General features: G+C 62.8%; 1 protein-coding gene across 4 annotated transcripts in view; it reads right to left on the reverse strand.

Moving 5' to 3' along the window:
* SHANK1 (SH3 and multiple ankyrin repeat domains 1) overlaps window positions 1–14,204 on the reverse strand; it is a 48,044-nt gene that overhangs the window by 28,277 nt on the left and 5,563 nt on the right. For all 4 annotated transcript variants that reach the window (XM_055145110.1, XM_055145108.1, XM_055145109.1 and 1 more), the window contains exons 7-14: window positions 12,832–12,999; window positions 12,432–12,548; window positions 7,393–7,470; window positions 7,192–7,258; window positions 6,700–7,030; window positions 5,601–5,794; window positions 3,023–3,136; window positions 2,861–2,936 (exon numbers count right to left, since the gene is read on the reverse strand). In XM_055145110.1, the coding sequence (XP_055001085.1) occupies window positions 2,861–2,936; window positions 3,023–3,136; window positions 5,601–5,794; window positions 6,700–7,030; window positions 7,192–7,258; window positions 7,393–7,470; window positions 12,432–12,548; window positions 12,832–12,999 (1,145 nt within the window). The remainder of the gene's footprint in view (window positions 1–2,860; window positions 2,937–3,022; window positions 3,137–5,600; window positions 5,795–6,699; window positions 7,031–7,191; window positions 7,259–7,392; window positions 7,471–12,431; window positions 12,549–12,831; window positions 13,000–14,204) is intronic.

Raw genomic sequence — 14,204 nt, forward strand, 5'->3', positions numbered from 1 at the left:
GCCTTGGCCCCGGTGCGCACTCACACACACACACAAACACACACACACTCGCGCGCGCGCGCACGCACGCACCCAAGCGAGCGGCTGCGGGCCCACGGACACGCTCGGGGACACGCAGCGGAAAAAGAGGAACGCAGGGGAGGCCTGGCGCGCGCGCGTGCGGCGGGAACGGGAGAGGGGCAAGGAAGGGGGGACTGGCGAACTCCGCGCAGGGGCGATGGGAGGCCTGGGCTGCGGAGTGGGGGGCATTCGGGGCTCGATGGGGGCAGCAGGTCTTGGCGCGGAGGGCCCTCGGGGGGTCCGCGCGGGGCTTGGAGCTTGGACTGCCGGGCTGGGAAGTGCGTGTGCGTGCCGGGGTGGGGGTGGGAGGCCGGAGGCTGGGGGGAGCTCGCGGCACCCAAGCCGAGGGGGCGGCGCGCTGCGTTACCTGTAGATGTACCAGACGCTGCGCCGCCGGGGCCCGAGCGCCGGCCAGCTGGAGGAGAGCGCGGGGGGCGGCTGCGGCAGGGAGCCCCCCCTGGGGCCGCCGCCGCCGAGCGCAGACAAAGCCATCGCCGCCGCGGCCCCGGGCCCGGCCCCGCGCCCGCAACCGGCCGCCCCCGCCGCCGCCGCCGCCGCCGCGTCCCCGTCCCCGTCCCCGCTCGGCCGAACCCCCGTGTCCGGGCCCCCAGGCCCCGCCTCATGCTGACCCGCGCCGGGAGGGGGGCGGGGAGGGGGCGCGCACCCCCCCGCGGGAGGGCGGGCAGGGCCGGGGGCTCACATGCCGGGGGGTCCGGCGGCCGCGGGAGCGCGAGCACCGCGCACGGCGCCGGCTGCAGAGCCACCGACAGCTCCGGCCCGCAGCCCTCGGCGTCCTGCGCGGGGCGGGCGAGGGGAGCGCGGGGCCCCCTGGGCGGCAGCGGGGGGAGGGGCGAGCGGGGGGAGGCGAGGGGGGCACTTCCGGTCCGGCCCCCGCCCCCTCCCCCTCCCCCCGCGGCCGCCGCCGCCGCCGGCCCGCGCAGGTGCAGAGCGACGGAAAGCGCGCGGGGGACCGGCCGGAGCGCGCCGGAGGCGTCGCGGGCCGCGTGCAGGGACGCGCGCCCCCGACCCCACTCTCGGAGTGCACAGGCCCCTGCAGTGGGGACGTACCCCCCCCCCACGCCAACTGATCACACACGCACCCCAGCACTCCGGGAAGGCTATCACGGTCTTGGGCTTCTGGCCGCGACATCCCCCTCCCCCCCAATTCAGGCGGAGGGACAGACAGCACCACCGCTGCGAGGGTCAGATCCCCCCCCAGAAGCCCCCATACAACACGGAGAGAAGAGAGAGGAACGCAGGGGCACAGCCGGGTTCAGGCCACAAGCCACTAGCACGCGGGGTCGAAGGAGAAGGGCGGCAGGGGGGTCGGGAGCGGAGCGCGCACATGCCGGCCGACCGGGTGCAGGCGAACGGGGATGCAGACGGGACGCAGACGGGCAGGAGACACTTCTGACAAGACAGCTGGGGGTTTGTGCAGGGGGTAGAGGGACGCCCCCATCCCGCCGGGAGTGCCAGTGGCCCCGACAGACACTGATGCTTACAAGCAGGGACTGAGGGTGGGGGGAGCGCCGGGGAGGAGGGCCACCCTCCCCCATACTCACCGGGTGCCCAGAGCCGGAGAACTCGCACAACGGTCAAACGCCCAGACGCTCGGGGCGCCGATGGCACCCCAGCCCCACACACCCTCTCCCCATGTTGTCATTCCTCTGCCCAGCCCACCGCCAGCCCTGACCCACCCGTCCCCCCCGGCCAGAACACAGACGCGTGGTTTGGACACATTTAATGCAAGGGGGCTGCGAGCTGGGGTCCCTTCCCTGGCCCGGGGGCGCACAGGGGGTCGGAAGGGCAGCATCCTTCAAACGCCCGATCAGGGCTCGCCCCTCCCCCTCCTGCCCCTGACCTTGCTCTCCTGGAACCCCCCACGCCACTCCCCACCCGCAGGTGCCGAATCACAAAGCAGCCGGAGAGATGCGAAAACGCGACACTCGAGTTCAAGTTAGGCAGAGTGACATGCACGGGGCGGCGCGGCGGCGTCCACCAGTCCGGGGGGGCCCCCCCCGCGGACCTCGCGGGGAGCCCCGCCTTGCGGCTCGGACACCGGGCGGACGGACGCAGCGGAGCAGGCTCGTGCACGGCCGCCAGCATGCACCCCCGGAGCCCAGCGCCAGCCACAATGCACCCCCTCTTTCGAGCCGGATCCGCGGGACCGTACATCCCGCCCCCCCTCAACACACAGACACGCATAAGCTCACAGACAGAGGTCATGCACCCCCACGGGAACACAAGGACACGAGCGCCCCAGCGGAGTCGGTCCCGGCACGGCGGCCGGCCGGGGGGAGGCCATGCACCGGGGTCGTGCATCGGGTCACCCCGCCCCGCCTGCAGCACCCCCTTTCTGCCCCTTCCTAGCTCCGCCCAGCTCACCTCCCCGAACCAATCCCATCCATCAAACTTCCGAAGCAAATCAGCGAGCAGCCCGGGAGGGGAGAGGCGTCAGCGCGCCCCTCAGCCCGCCCCCCGCCGGGGACAGACGCGGGAGGCGACGCCGCGCCGCACCTGCGGGCACGGGCTGGACGGGCTGCACGCCCCCGCGCCCCTGGGCCGCGCGCCCCCCCGGCCCCGCGCCCCTCGGCCCCTCCCCTCCGGCTGCCTATCCAGGCCGGCTTTGCGGGGTGGGGCGCGCGCATCTGGGGCTCACTCTGCTCCCCGTCGTCCCCCCCCCCCCGCCCAAACGAGAAGGAAGAAACGGAGGCACGCGGGGCTAGGCAGGGGTAGAAATAGCGACCGGAAAGGTGAACTGCGCCGGGAGGGAGGTTGGGGTACGAGGACGGTTATTTACCTTGGGGCGTCAAAGCTATCGTAGGAGCCCACGGTGTAATGCCGGAAGAGTCGCTTGGCCTTGTCGCTGCGGCTTTCTGTGGGGGACAAGGGTCCGTCGTGGGGTCTCCCTCTGGAACTCCACCTCAGTCGGGCGGGAGGGACCCCGGGCGGCGCCCATTACCTTGCTTTCCCTCCTGAGAGCGGTTGGCGACCTCTTCCAGGCACTCCGAGGGGAACCAGCCAACGCGACCTTTGACCTGGCCTTCCCAGAAACCTCCTTCCCCGATACTAAGCACTGGGGAGGAGGGGGACAGGCAAAGAGGAACTTTCATTTGCGTGGGCTCCCAACGCCCCCTCACCTCACCCCAGCCGACGCAGCGCTGGGGCCGGCCAAGCCCGGGCACTCCTGCACTGTAGCTCCCCAGAGTCCTAGGCTTGGCCCTGCCCCGCCTCAGGTCACACTGGCCCTGGGCGCCTGACTCTCACTGAACCCCGCCCCCCACTCTGCCTCCTTCACCTTCCCGGTTCCAGATGGGAAGTTTGTGCCCTCTTTCCCTCTCCTGCCACAAGAAAAGTAAGGGGGACCCTTTCCCCCACCACTCAGTCACGGGGGGTGGGGGGGCGGAGGGGGGCACAGAGACAGAGTGACAAGGGGATGTTGCCCAGCCACTCTCACCTCGGGTCAGAGCCCCTGAGGGTACTCCGTGGTGCCCCCCCTTACTGGAGAAACTGAGGCTGGCAGAGCTGAGCGGCATCTGTTCAAGGATCCCAACCCCACCCGGATCTGAACACAGGAAGCTGTGGGGCGCAGGCATTCTGTCACTAGGGGGGGTCTTTATTTGGGGGGGAGATGCGATCGCCCTAGCAATGCTGAGGCTTACTCCTGGCTCCGTGCTCAGGAGTGACCCCTAATGGTGTCCGAGGTGGAACTGCAAGCGCCGTTGCCGCTCACCAGTCCCTCCACTCCCCAGCACTGTGGCCTCATGGCTTCGTCCTAGCACAGGGACCTGCAGCCACTGAGTGACCACATCATTCGTTTCGCTCGCAGCTCTGTCCCCACACTCACTAGCCCCCCTTCCCAAGGGACTCCCCCTTGTCTAGACAGATGGCAACAGTCAAGCCACACTCAGGTTCGCATGGGGGTCATCTGATGCTATGTCTGATGCAGGCCACCCCCTCAAGGGATCTGGGGGACAGAATCAGAGGGATTTGTAGTCACAGGGGGTGTCTGACTGCCACTGTGACCCATGGCTATGTGGTCTTGGGGTCAGTCATTTGTTCCCCAGACATTTGGCACAGACGGGACCAGAAACCAGGTGTCCCCACTCTGACCATGCTGCGGGCTCACAGAGCTGCCAGCACAGCTGCTCAGCCACGCGAGGCCACAAAAATCTCCTGAGGGAACCGGGTTCCCCAGGGGGAAAAGTGGGCTCGGGGGCAGTGCTGCTTCTGCAGAGAGAACGGAAGGGGTTGTCGGAGGGGCAGAGAGGAAGCTGGGGTCCCTGGGATCCTGTGGGTGAAGGAGAAGGGCATGATGATAGTGGGGGGATCCTGGGGGTCGCCTTGCACCCCAGGCTGATGCATGGGCTTCCCAGAGTACTACCTGGAAAGTGGGTGCCTCTGAGTGCAGCCACTTGGAGGTTCTGAATGAAAGGGCCGGGGAGAAGCCCTCCCCACTGCAAGGTGAGGGGGTGCAGTCATGGCTCTGCCTGCATCCAAGACACCCCTGAACCCCACTCTCTGCCTCCATTTCTCTTCTGCACTCCCCGCTCCACCAGGTCAATCTCCCCTCCTGTCTCTGTCCTGCCTGTCTCTCTCCTTGTCTCTGGTTCCCGCTCTCTCTCCTCTGTTCCCCCCCTCCTCCCTCTCTCTCTCTCTCTCTCTCTCTCTCTCTCTCTCTCTCTCTCTCTCTCTCTCTAACTCTCTCTCTCTCTCCCTCCCCTCTCTCTGCCTATCTCTCCCTCTCCCCATCCCAGCCCCCAGGGCTGAGGGGACCCGCCTGTATTCACTCATTGATTCACTCTTGGCAGCTGCTCGCTGGGCCGTCAGCATCCCGGGTCATCCCTGGGAACCCAGATACCCATGACACAGGAGCATCTTCAGGAACTCTGGGTGACAGCAGCTGTGCCCCCTGCCACTCCCATCCCACACACTTAGGGGCAAATGCTCCTGAGAGGGTGAAGGGGGGAGATCTCTGTCCCCCAGGGCTTCGGGGACTGGACCTAGTCACCGCCTGGGAGCTGGAGGCAGCCGAGGGAGGAGGCACAAGCCATCCTGGGAGAAGAAACTGAGGCCCAGAAGGCCCTGGCCTGAGACTGCCCAGTTAGGCACTGAGGAAGCTGGGCTTGGGGACCCCGCAGCCTGCTCCTGCACACACAGACCCCTTGAGGGTCCCCACCCCACCCTGTCCACCTGTGAAGACCCCCTGCCTGAAGCACCCCTCTCTGTTCTGGATTCTGAGTGAGGTCATGGGGTCCTTCCGGGAGGCTCCAGAGAACCAGACAGGTGGACCCTGACAACAGCAGACCTGGCACCTTGCCCTCACCCTGAAGATGAACAGGCAGCCTGGACCTCGTGGGCGGGAGGACACAGAGAGAACCACTCACTGGCCTATTGATTGGCGGGTTAGGGTTGGAATAGGCAGCTCCCCCCACTGCTGCTGTGACCCTGAGGAGTCGCCCCACTTCACTGCCTGCTCCTTTGGCCAGTGCTGGGCCCCTGGGAGTGCCCCGACTGGCCCGCGAATGGCACACCATTACCTTTGATTTTCTCGCCTTTGCTCAGGGAAATCTCGCCCTCGCCTTGGGCCTGGTACGACTTCACTGCCATGAATGAGCGCCCGGGAACAGCTGAGTAGAGCTTGCGGCGTCTCCCGCGGCTTCCCAGGGAGCCCCCAGGGCCCCCCGAGCTGCCGGTGCCCCCCGCGGGCCCTTCCCGTGGAGTCCCACTGGAGCTGCATCAGACACAGAGGGTGGGGGTGTCAGGGGCACGGGGGCACCTCCGGGAGGAGGGGCTCCGTGGAGGAACGAGAAGCGGCGGTGCCAGGGTGGGCCGCTTTCCCAGGCATGGGGGGTGGAGAGAGGGCCTTTAGGGCTCCCCCTGCCGCCTCCCTCCACCGCGCCGGGCTTCAGCTCTGCCCCCCACCCACGGCCTGGAGCCCAGACTGATTCAGCTTCCTGGAGCCCGGGATTGTGTCATTCCCAGCACCCGCTCGAGCCTTCAGCGGCGCCGCCTTCCCTCCTGGGCCCCGGCCAGCTGCCCATTCCCAGCCCGGCAAGCATTCAGCCTCCCACGTCCTCACGCCGGGCGCCAGGGCCGCTGTGCCGCCCCCCACCCCAGCCAGGCCGGCCTCTGGGCCCCCACCCCTTCCCCATCCCCGAACCCACTCTCCAGGAGGCGACGCTCCTTCCCAGAGACCCCCTCCCGCCCCCTCCACTCTTGCTCTCGCCTCTCCTTCCCTCTCGCCCCCTTCTTCCCGTCTGTCCGCAGTGGACAGGCCGCCATTTCTTTCTTTTTTGAGTTTTGGGCCACAGCCGGCAGTGCTCAGGGGCTTACTCCTGGCTCTGCGCTCAGAAATTGCTCCTGGAGGGGCTTGGGGGACACTACGGGTGCCGGGGCCAGCCACGAGCATGGCCAGCGCCCTCCCTGCCATGTATTTTTCTGAACCAGACTTACTTCTTGGCTCAGGCCCTCGCTGCTGGGCCTCAGGGTTAAGACCACGATGGTACCCCTGCCTCTGGGTTGAAGAGATCAGAGGTACCAGGAGGGCTCCAGGGCCTCAGCTGCCGCAGGACAGGGCACAGGGGGGCCACAAGTGGGTCCTGTGGTGCAGAGGCCCAGGGCTGAGCTGACCCCTACCTGGGCCGTCCCCGGGGCTGCCTCTTGGTCTCTTCAGGGTGCCTCCCGCGCGACGGGGAGCGTGCACGGGCACCCCGGGGGCTGCTCGCGCTTCGGAGGGTCCCGCTGCTGAGCTTGGTGCTGGGAGCGGCGGGCTGTGATGGGCCGGGGGTACCCGAGGCGGGGCCAGGGGCCCCCGAGGATGGAACTCCGGGGGCGGCAAACACCATCCAGTCGGGCAGCGCCATGCTGGTGTCGCTGTTGGCCCGCATCAGTGCCGGGGGCACGGTCAGCCCCGATCCCGGGGGCCCCCGACGCCGGGCAGCGTACTTCGGGGACTCCTGGAAGGGCACTGAGAGGGCACAGTGGGGGGGGTGGCACAAAAAAAGGGGAGATGAGCATAGTGGGGGCTTGAAGCCATGCCAGGGGTTCCAATCTCCCCCAGTCGGCTCCCAGTTACCCCACCTGCGGCCCCAGCTCCCCCCATCAGGCTCACCCCTCTGCCCAGCTCACCCACATCCTGTTCACGATGGTTTCGAATCAGCTCCCCCAGTTCAAAATTCCCAGCAATCACTGCCACCTGGGGGGCAGGGGGGTCCCCCAGAGAAAAGAGGCAGGAAGTCCCGTGAGCACCCCTCAACTCAGCCGACACCCCCCGCCCCCACCAGCACCATCCTCACCCCTTCTGTATCCCTGAGCCCCACAGCTCCATACCTGGAATGGCGTCTGCCCGTTGTTGTTCTTCACGTCCTTGCTGGCCCCTCGATAGAGGAGGACACGGGCACAGGTCTCCTGGTGGGAGAGAGGGAAGAGCAGGTGAGGTGGCCTCAGGGTCACCTCCCGGGGCCAGGATATGGAGAGACAGACTCAGCTGTGTCCTGAAAGCCAACCCCACAGCACACCTCACTGACTTGGCACGAAGTGGAGTCACATTGTTAGCGACTACAAATTTAAACGATCGGGGGCTGGAGCAATAGCACAGCGGGTAGGGCGTTTGCCTTGCACGTGGCCGACCCAGGTTTGATTCCCAGTATCCCATATGGTCCCCTGAGCACCGCCAGGGGTAATTCCTGAGTGCATGAGCCAGCCCTATGCATCGCTGGATATGATCCAAAAAGAGAAAAAAAAAACATTTTAAGCGACCGGGATCTGGGTGTTAAATAACTTAATGTTAAGATGAAAGTCATCAATTTCTTTCTTTTGGGGTGTGTGGTGTGTGTGTGGGTCACATCTGGCAGGCACTAAAGTCCTGTCTGTATGCTCAGGAGTGACCCCTGGTGGTGCTCAGGGACACCCCCCCCACACACAGCAGTGGGATCTAACCAGGGTCAGCAGGATGCAAGGAAAGCGCCTGAACTGCTGTCCTATCTCGTGGGCCCTATGCTACTCTTTCCTTTATTTGGGGGGGGTAGATGCAGTGGGGCTCAGGAATCATTCATGGTTCTATAGTTAGGGACCAACGGGGTGCTGGGGATTGAACCCAGGTTGGCATAGTGCAATTATCCTCCCCCTCCCTCCCTCCCTTTCCCACTATGCTATCACTCCAGCTCCCCCTTTTTTAACGTGCCACACCTGTCAGTGATGGAGTAGGGTTCCAGGACCTCAGGGTTGGAGTCATGGTACAGAAGGGAGGGTGTCTGCCTAGCATGAGACTGACTGGAGTTCAACCCCACTATCCCCTGTGGTCCCCCAAGCACCTTCAGGAGTGACCCCCGAGTGAGCAGAGCCCGCAGTAATCCCTAATACCGCTGCTGTGGTCCCAAAACCAAAAAAAAAAAACGGGGGGGAAGAAAAAAGAAACTCAGAACCTCAAACTTGCAATCATGTGCTTGGCCACTGAAACACATCTTTGCCCCCCCCCAAAATGTGACCCTGGGGCAATTAAAAGTTCACAGTACTTTTTGTCATGCTCTCCTGGTGGCACCCTCTGAACCAGGCTCTTCGAACCCTTGCAAGGAAGGCATTGGGGGTGCGGGTCCGAGCCGCAGGCTGTTGAGACACATTCCTGAGCTCGACCACTAGATGGCAGTAGCACTCCCCACCCCAGCGAGGAAGACAGAAAGTCGCATAGTTCCAATGTCTGAAGGGTGCGGTGACGGCCACCAGAGAGGCTCAGCCCTGGGGCGCGTGCAGAGGAGGCTGCAAGCCTGGATCTCAGCATTGCGGAGGCAGAAACTCACTGGACCGCCTGGAGGTGGCCCAAAACATCCTTCGTTTATGGTTTCAAAGAAAGCGCAGGGGTCACTGAGTGGTAGGGCTGGGTTTCGAACCCGGGTCATCTGACTCTGCAGTATTTTCTCTATTTGTCTTTTTCCCTGCTTTTGGGCACACCCTGCAATGCTCAAGAGATGCTTCCAGCGCCATGCTCGGCGGACCACCATGCATTCAAAGACTGTGCCCAGGTCTCTTTAACTTAGTTGCCCAACTTAACCTCACACAGTGGAAACCAGAAGAGAAGGGTTCCACGCCCAGGGTGCCAGGGCTGGGCAGAGGGGCTAGGACAGTTGTATAAACATGCCAATTACTCACCAGTGTCATAATCACGTCCACCCCTGTTCATGCTCTGGTTTGGTTTTATTTTGTTTTAGGGGGTTGTACCACACCCAGTGGTGCTTAGGGCTGACTCCTGGCTCTGCACTCAGAGATCACATCTAGCGGGGTTCAGGGGACCGTTTGTGGTGCCAGAGATCAAACCCAGGTTGGCCGCAAGGTCAACCAGGCCCTGCTCCTGGTCCTGTCCCTCAGCCTTAGAAACTGTATTTCTTGTGTTTATTTGGTTGGTTTTGGGCCACACCTGGTGATGCTCAGGGGCTACTCCTGGCTCTGAGCTCAGGAATCACTCCTGACAGTGCACAGGGATGCCGGGGATTGAACCCAGTCTGGCCATGTGCCAGGCAAACGCCCTCCCTGCTATGCTGTGGCTTGACCCCAGGAACTGCATTTCTCTCCGTCTTTTGAACTCTCTCCCATAGTACTGTCTCACAGGGACATGATGTTTCACATTCCTCTCCCCCTTTGTCCCAGGCAGCTGGTCCCCCTCACCTCTTCTCCAGCTTCTACCCCCAGATGCACAACTGATCAGGGATCTCCAAGCACCTCCTAGTGAGAGACAACTCCACCGAAGATGCTCGTAGGGGCACTTCCTATAGAATGGGCTCAGAGAGGGTTACCCTTTGCCTGAGGTCACACAGCCAGCTTGTGGAGCCACTTCCCAGCCTTCTAAGCCTAATCTGTCCCCTAGGCAGCAAAGTTAGCCCCTTCAATTCCTGGGTGTCGCTGGGAGTCACGGCCTGGGCTTCGACAATCCACCCACCTACTCTTCTCTCCATTAGTTTCTCCATGGGCTCCAGCTTCCCTCCGAAATCACCAGTTTGGAGCCAGAGCGACAGACAGGACAGTGGGGAGGGCATTTGCCTGCACGCGGTCGACCCGGGGTTTGATCCCCGGCATCCCATATGGTCCCCAAGCACCTCCAGGGGTAATTCCTGAGTGCAGAGCCAGGAATAGCCCCTGAGCATTACCAGGCGTGACTCCCCACACACACCAGAAAACACCCCAAATTGCAAGAGTTTGTCTCACTCCTGCCTAGGCTCTGGACTGAGCTCTGCCCTCTCACCCCCTGCCTGGGCCATTGCCCTGCAGGGTACAGCCCTCACCACACGGGGCTCACATAGAAATATGGGAGGTAGGGGGGTGCAGATACAGGAAGCTGGGAGATGAGGATGAAAGAGGCAGAAAGGAGTCACCAAAACTCACTCGCTCCAGTCAGGCAGGATCCACAGAGAAGCGTCCTGTTCCCTGCTAGGGCCCTGTAACCTCATCTGGGGTGGGGGGAGGGGGGCTCCAGGGGTGCGGACCCCGCCTTCACTCACTCACTGGGTGGTGTGTCAGGGTCTCGGGACAGACCGAACACGCAGACATGGGGACTCATAGCCTGGATGGAGCCCCCACTTTCCCCACCCAAAGCCAACACTGTACATGGCGAGGTACTTAGAGTCCGGGCTGGAAGATGGGGGGAGTGGGCAGGGGACTCCCAGCTGGGCTAGTGCCCACAGAGATGCACACAGCAGCCCTCCCTCCTCCCCTCCAGCTGGCTTCCCGCACAGCGGATGTTCTCAACCCATTTTACAGATACTAAAGAAGAGATGAGGGTAGATCCTATCTGCCCATCTGACCTCCTGTCTATCTCTGGTGGTCAGGGACTCAGCTGCTCGGGGCTCCCTGTGGGGCCAGGGATTGAACCCGCGTTGTCCAAGCCTTCGCCTGCCCTGTCTCTGCCTTCCTGGGTTGTCTTTCATTAGAATCCTTGTCGTCCCAGTGAATGGGAGGGGCCTGTCCCCTGAGGGGTCCTGAACCAGACCCAGATGGCAGTGACTGAACACAAGGGCTTTTTTTCTCTTTTTGGGTCACACCCGGAGATGCACAGGGGTTACTCCTGGCTCTGCACTCAGGAATTACTCCTGGCGGTGCTCGGGGCACCATATGGGATGCTGGGAATTGAACCCAGGTCGGTTGCATGCAAGGCAAACGCCCTACCCACTGTGCTATCGCTCCAGCCCCCAACCATGGCTGGGTTTATTCTGGTGAAGCCTCTGCTCCCTTTAGCTGCTCACAGCCCTTCCCCTCCAAGGAGGAGAGAGAATGCCTCTGGGAGGAGAAGGGGCTCACTGGGGTGCAGGGGGGCCCAGGGGACCCTGCTCTGCTGGGAGCTTCTTCCGTTGTCCGGCACACGGCTGCAGGGGCAGAAAGGGACATGATGGGTGTTGGTGCCATGTTGGTTCTGTTTGACACCCCGGGCGGCACCATATGGGATGCTGGGAATCGAACCCCGGTCGGCCGCCTTTGCCCAGGGTGCTGGGCTCTGAGCCATAGCCTGGTGCTGCGAGCACTGAGGAGGCAGACGGGCCTGGGAGGCTTCCTGGAGATGGGGAGCTGAGGCCGAGGGTCCGACCTTGGCTTCTTTCGGTGGGGAAACCAGCAGAAGACTCAGGCCCTGGGGCCAGGGGGCACAGGAGTGGGTGCTCTGCCTGGAAGCACCAGCTCTCCTCACCCCACCTTCTCCAGCCTCTGCCCCGCCCCTTTACACTCGGAACTCCCAAAGTGGGAACCCCCAGCCCCAAACTGCTAAATTTTGCAACCCACTCTCGTGCCCCTTGGGGAGCTGGCCTGGCTTTGCCCCTGCCTCCTGCTTTGACCCCATGGGTACCAGTGGGAACCCTGCTGTCGCTGAATTCGAGTGTATGGAGGTGAGGGGATGTGGAATTCACTTCACTCTATCCCCCCCCCCCAGGAATCCATGTTTGTGTGCAGGGTTCACCCTGTAGTGTCCAGAGGCAGTGGCTGGGGGAGGGCTGGGGGCACCCTGTGGGAACCTGACTTCCCAGACACTAGGCATGTCCCCCTGACAGAGGGAGTCCTTTGGTCACCTCCTAATTGTCCCCACACCCAGCTGAGGCCCAAATGAATGAGTGAATGAGTGGAAGAATGAATAAATGAATGGACAGATGGATAACCAAGTGAACAAATGAGTCAGTGAGAAGAATGGAGGGATGAATGATCGGCCAATGAATGAATGACCCAGGAAATGTGTGACTGGATAAAGGGAGGAATGACCAGTGACTGGGTTAATGAATGAGTGACCGGGTAAGAGAATGAATGAATGAGTGATGGAGGACACGTGTGGTGGGATGACGGGATGGTAAGCACTGCAGGCGGGGAGTGGGAAGAGGAAGGTGGGCTCAGGGGCCCCCCACCTTGTTGTAGAGGGCACAGATGTGCAGGGCTGTGTTCCCCGAGGCATTCTGCGCCCCAGGCTCGGCCCCGTAGAAGAGCAGATGTTCCAGATGCTGTGAATGGCCCCGCTGGCAGGCCTGGGGGGACAGGGCAGGGACAGCCATCAGACCCCCCCAGCTGGCAGGCCTGGGGGGACAGGGCAGGGACAGCCATCAGACCCCCCAGCTGGCAGGCCTGGGGGGACAGGGCAGGGACAGCCATCAGATACCACCCCCCCCCAGCCAGCATTGTCAGCCCACCTTCCCTGCTCAGGAACTCCCTCAAGAGGACCAAGTGGTCAGCCCTGCCCATCTCCAAGGCCCCCCAGGATCCCACCGTCATCCCCATCTTCTTTTTGGGGTCCCTGAAGTTGCATGGTACCTGGTGAATCTCCTGCCAGCCGTTCTCATCTGCCACCCCCAGCTGGGCTCTGTTGTACAGGAGCAGCTCACAGCAGCGGGGGTCGCCCCCCACCATGGCCGTATGGAACAGAGGGGTCAGTCCCCGGCGGTCCTTATAGTTGGGGGACCCCCCAAGATCCAGGAGCGCCTAGGAAGGAAGAGAGGACAGTCAGGGAGCACCAGGCTTCTTTTGAAGGCCGGTGGGCTGGGCTTTCGCAGCACCTCGCATCTGCTCCGATGTCCTTGTGTGACCTTGAGGCTGGCCAAGGCGGGGCTCGAGGTCTTTCTGGACACTCCCTCCCTTGTGAACAGGGAGGGAAGCAGGTGCCTGCACTGGGCGCCCCCACTCTGCCATCCTGACAGGCTTCCCCATGGGGCCACATTGGAGGCGCCCATGAAGAAATGCAGCGGCCAAGTCAGAGGACAGGTGGGCTGCAGAGGGGGGAGTCAGGAAGCAGGAGCCAGCTTGGGGAGCATGAAGAGCCTTGCCGGGGTGCAGCTCTGACCAAGAGAACTGTCAGGGAGAGCGTGACAGTCCATGGGGCCACTGAGCATAGCGGCCACGGGCATGGCAAAAAGATGGGCAACCCAAGGACCCTGTCTCCCCAGGACCCCCCTTTCGGATATCACTGAGTCTCCACCTGAGTGGCTCGGGGCTAGTGGAGGGGACATAACAACATCAGTGTGCAGACAGGTGTGGGTAGACTCTGCATCTGGGGGGCCGAAGCCACAGTACAGCAAGGAGGGCGTTGGCCTTGCATGCGGCCGACCCAGGTTCAATCCCGGCATCCTCTATGGTCCCCTGAGCACCTTCAGGAGTGATTCCTGAGGACAGAGCCAAGAGTAACCCCTGGCCCAAACACCAAAAAGAATTAATGAAGTTAAAAATAAATAGCAGCACTGTAGTAGCACTGTCATCCTGTTCATCGATTTGCTCGAGCGGGCACCAGTAACGTCTCCATTGTGAGACTTGTTACTGTTTTTGGCATATCAAATATGCCACGGGGAGCTTTCCAGGTGCCGTGCGGGCGGAATACTCTCGGTAGCTTGCTGGGCTCTCCGAGAGGGGTGGAGGAATCAAACCCAGGTTGGCCGTGTGCAAGGCAAACCCCTACCCGCTGTGCTATTGGTTGATCTGTAAAATAAATAAATAAAATAAAAGGGGGGCTGCCAATTCCAGGGGAGGCTGGTAGACCCTGCCTGAGCCTTTGGCCTCTGGCAAAGAGTTGTAGATGAGAAGGGCAGGCTAGAAGTGGGAGCATCTGTGGACTGGGGTTCTCCATAGTCACAGATCTTTGGGGGCAGAACAATCAAGAACAGAGTCTCTGAGACTGAGACTTCGAGGGGTTGAGG

Source organism: Sorex araneus, chromosome 8 (assembly GCF_027595985.1).
Source record: "Sorex araneus isolate mSorAra2 chromosome 8, mSorAra2.pri, whole genome shotgun sequence".
Classification (NCBI taxonomy): Eukaryota; Metazoa; Chordata; class Mammalia; order Eulipotyphla; family Soricidae; genus Sorex; species Sorex araneus.